Source organism: Sinocyclocheilus anshuiensis, unplaced genomic scaffold, assembly GCF_001515605.1.
Source record: "Sinocyclocheilus anshuiensis isolate Anshui unplaced genomic scaffold, SAMN03320099.WGS_v1.1 scaffold735, whole genome shotgun sequence".
NCBI classification, from domain to species: Eukaryota; Metazoa; Chordata; class Actinopteri; order Cypriniformes; family Cyprinidae; genus Sinocyclocheilus; species Sinocyclocheilus anshuiensis.
This window is the reverse complement of record NW_015548245.1, coordinates 141146-144351: the sequence shown is the minus strand read 5'-3', so window position 1 is coordinate 144351 and position 3206 is coordinate 141146. Positions and strand designations below refer to the sequence as shown.

The window sequence follows — 3206 nt, the reverse complement described above, 5'->3', positions numbered from 1 at the left end:
TAAATCGCATGCGATATTTAATGCGCATCTTGTCAGAAAGCCGGTTCTGTAATCAGCGGTAAATCTCCACCTGCGTGCTTTCACATTGAGCAGCATTAACTACACAGAGCCGTTGTTCACTGACGAGCTGCGCAAAACCACATTCATATTCCCGCGATTTTTTGCACAGCTCGTCAGTGAACAACGGCTCTGTGTAGTTAATGCTGCTCAATGTGAAAGCACGCACGTGATGGAGATTTACCGCTGATTACAGAACCGGCTTTCTGACAAGATGCGCATTAAATATCGCATGCGATTTATCGTGCAGCCCTAGTTTAAAGTCATATTAAAATGCGCACGAAGGAATCAATAAGAGGAATCGAAATTTTAATTTTATAACAAGTAGGCTAGACTATTCCTGATCTTAAGCATCCTATTCCAGAATTGGAATAAATTTTGGATTCCCAAGCCTAGGTACGGGTTAACATAATAAAATGCTCTTTTTTTTTTTGGTCCTACCGAAAATGTGCCTGGAGTCCAACTTTGTTATTATAACAAACTACACTTTCAATGTGATTTTTAACCATTCAAGTCAAGAAGACTCACAGGCTATTTTCTCTGCTGCACACACATCCTTGTGTAAGCGTTCTTTAGCCTGTTGATTTTCATTCATAGTATTCAGCCAACTATGAAATATTTTGCAATAAGATGAGATCTAAGATTTATTTATTTAGTTATTTATTTCCTTATTGGAATCGAAATTAGGAATCGACAAGAACTGGAATCATTAAAATTCAAACGATGTCCAACCTTACCCATACCCCACATTATTTTTTACTGGCACCTTTCTATTTGTATCTTATTGTAATCGAAATTAGGAATGGACAAGAATATTGGAATCATTAAAATTCAAACGATGCCCAACTTTACCCATACCCCATATTATTTTTTTCTGGCACCTTTCTATTCACACTGTTTTAGACCCTTTCTTTTCTTTCAAACCTTCACTTACCCTTCTTTGCTTTTGCCCTTCTTAAAAACAACCACAATCTTATACATGAATGTACTTTTCAAAATTAGTTATAATAAAATAGTTGTTCCTGGCAACAGGGATCGGTAGTATGTTTGCTTAAAGGGGTCATATGATGCTGCTAAAAAGAACATTATTTTGTGTATTTGGTGTAATGACGTGAATGTACTTTTCAAAATTAGTTATAAAACAGTAGCTCCTGGCATCAGGGATAGGTAGTATGTTTGCTTAACATAGCATCAAACATGACAATTTATGAGACTAATATCATGTTTTGCTCCAAAATCACTATATAACATCAGTCGTGTTTAAAACAGGTAGCATCTGTGGTTCCATGTTGCTTCTTATCACAGTGAGACAGAAAATATTTTTTATAAAATTCTATACTGTGATGCAAGCTATGTCAATTAGCATTGCATTGCAATTTTGTGTTTATTGTCTTCCACATTTCATCAGTCAAAGCGTCTCTATCTGCATGTTATTCAGCTGTAGTGATATCTGATGCACTTGTCCATAAGGGATTTCCTGGGTCTTACTTGTGAAACAGACATTACAGTACATGGGTGTTAGGATTAGGGTTAACCCTGCTCCATAATGCTCACATCGTCTCATTTTGGGTAAAAATGGAAAAATAATAGTTAAGTACTTTGTAACGCAGTAACTCGAGTAGTTTTTCAGCAAACTAATGTTTTACTCTTACTTGAGTCATATTATTTTTCAGTACTTTTACTTGTACTCAAGTCAATTATTCCTTGAGTAGCAATACTTTTACTTAAGTACAATTTCTTAGTACTCTTTCCACCACTGGCACACTTGAAAGGTGTCCATTGAGGCCAGCAGACCACTTTATGCTAGTTTTATTTACAGTTTAATGAGATAAACAAATTGTTTGAACATTTACTTAATACATTAAATAAGTTAATTAAAAGATAATGCCACAAGGTTGTTTGTTCACAGTTTGACATTTAAAATGAGTAAACCAACCCTAACAGGTACTCAGACCCGGGGTGCAGCTTGTAATCACTTATTTAGTTCACTAGCGAGTTACTCACAGTAAATCTGACTGGCCAAAACTGTGAAATCCGACAGAAGATGGCTGAAACGACTCCACCTCTCTTCGCCACAGCTTTCTTCTGTCGAGAACAAAAGTTTTGTCTTAACAAACGCTCATTTTCGTCCTGAACGTCTCGTATGAACAAAATAAACACGGTTTTGTCTCGGTGAGATAAACGTAATCAAATAAACTTGCCTCTTGGCCCTCAAATTCCTCTGACTCAACGGCGTAGCTGCACTGGATAGTCATCTCGATGCTCTCTGAACTAATCCACCGACTGTGGAAACGCTATTCACCGCCAATTTACAAGCAGCCATGCACGTGCTAATTAAAACAGGTGAGTTTTTCCAGCCCACTGTGGCTTGTGCGCGACTACGCGTGTGTACTGCATACTGCCCACTACATGCTGTTTTGAAATAAAGTATGGGGGGAAAATATACCCGTGCGCGTTTGGTAAACCATATACAAAGCAACAGTTGTTACCTAAAAACAAATTTATGTTTAAAGTTTGGTAAAAACTAACATGAAAAATTAAATAATACAAATCAAAAATATTAGGCTATATTTTATATAATAATTGAATAAGCTAAATTTCCCTTTTAAATTAATTAATTGAAGTGTAACTTACCTTAAATTAAGGACCTCAAAATGATTGCACATCAAGAAGTCATAAACAGCTAAATATTCCTAAAATATATTCATACAAATTTTCACCTAAAATCCGTTGTTTTGTGCACACTATATCATTATATTAAAGGGGTCATATGATGCTGCTAAAAAGAACATTATTTTGTGTATTTGGTGTAATGAAATGTGTTTATGCAGTTTAAAGTTTAAAAAACTCATTATTTTCCACATGCTGTACATTATTGTTTCTCCTCTATGCCCCGCCTTTTTGAAACGCGTCGATTTTTACAAAGTTCATCGGTCTGAAAAGCGAGGTGTGCTCTGATTGGCCAGCTATCCAGTGCGGTGTGATTGGCTGAATACCTCAAGCGTGTGTCGGAAATGTTACGCCCCTCACATACTGTGATGCCGTGTCGGGCCGGAGCGACGAGACAAAAACATGAAAACCCATTACAAACGAGGCATTTGTTGCATCCAGTGGGGACATAATTACTGATTATAATGACTTATACTGTC

General features: G+C 36.5%; 1 protein-coding gene across 2 annotated transcripts in view; it reads right to left on the bottom strand.

Moving 5' to 3' along the window:
* Positions 1 to 2463, bottom strand: part of LOC107655182 (uncharacterized) — a 6398-nt gene extending 3935 nt beyond the window's left edge. The window contains exons 1-2 of one of the 2 annotated variants that reach the window (XM_016442604.1): positions 2259 to 2463; positions 2062 to 2142 (exon numbers count right to left, since the gene is read on the bottom strand). In XM_016442604.1, the coding sequence (XP_016298090.1) occupies positions 2062 to 2142; positions 2259 to 2312 (135 nt within the window). In that variant the 5' untranslated portion in view covers positions 2313 to 2463. The remainder of the gene's footprint in view (positions 1 to 2061; positions 2143 to 2258) is intronic. The other variant, XM_016442605.1, reaches the window with a different exon arrangement.
* Between the last annotated feature and the right edge of the window lie 743 nt (positions 2464 to 3206).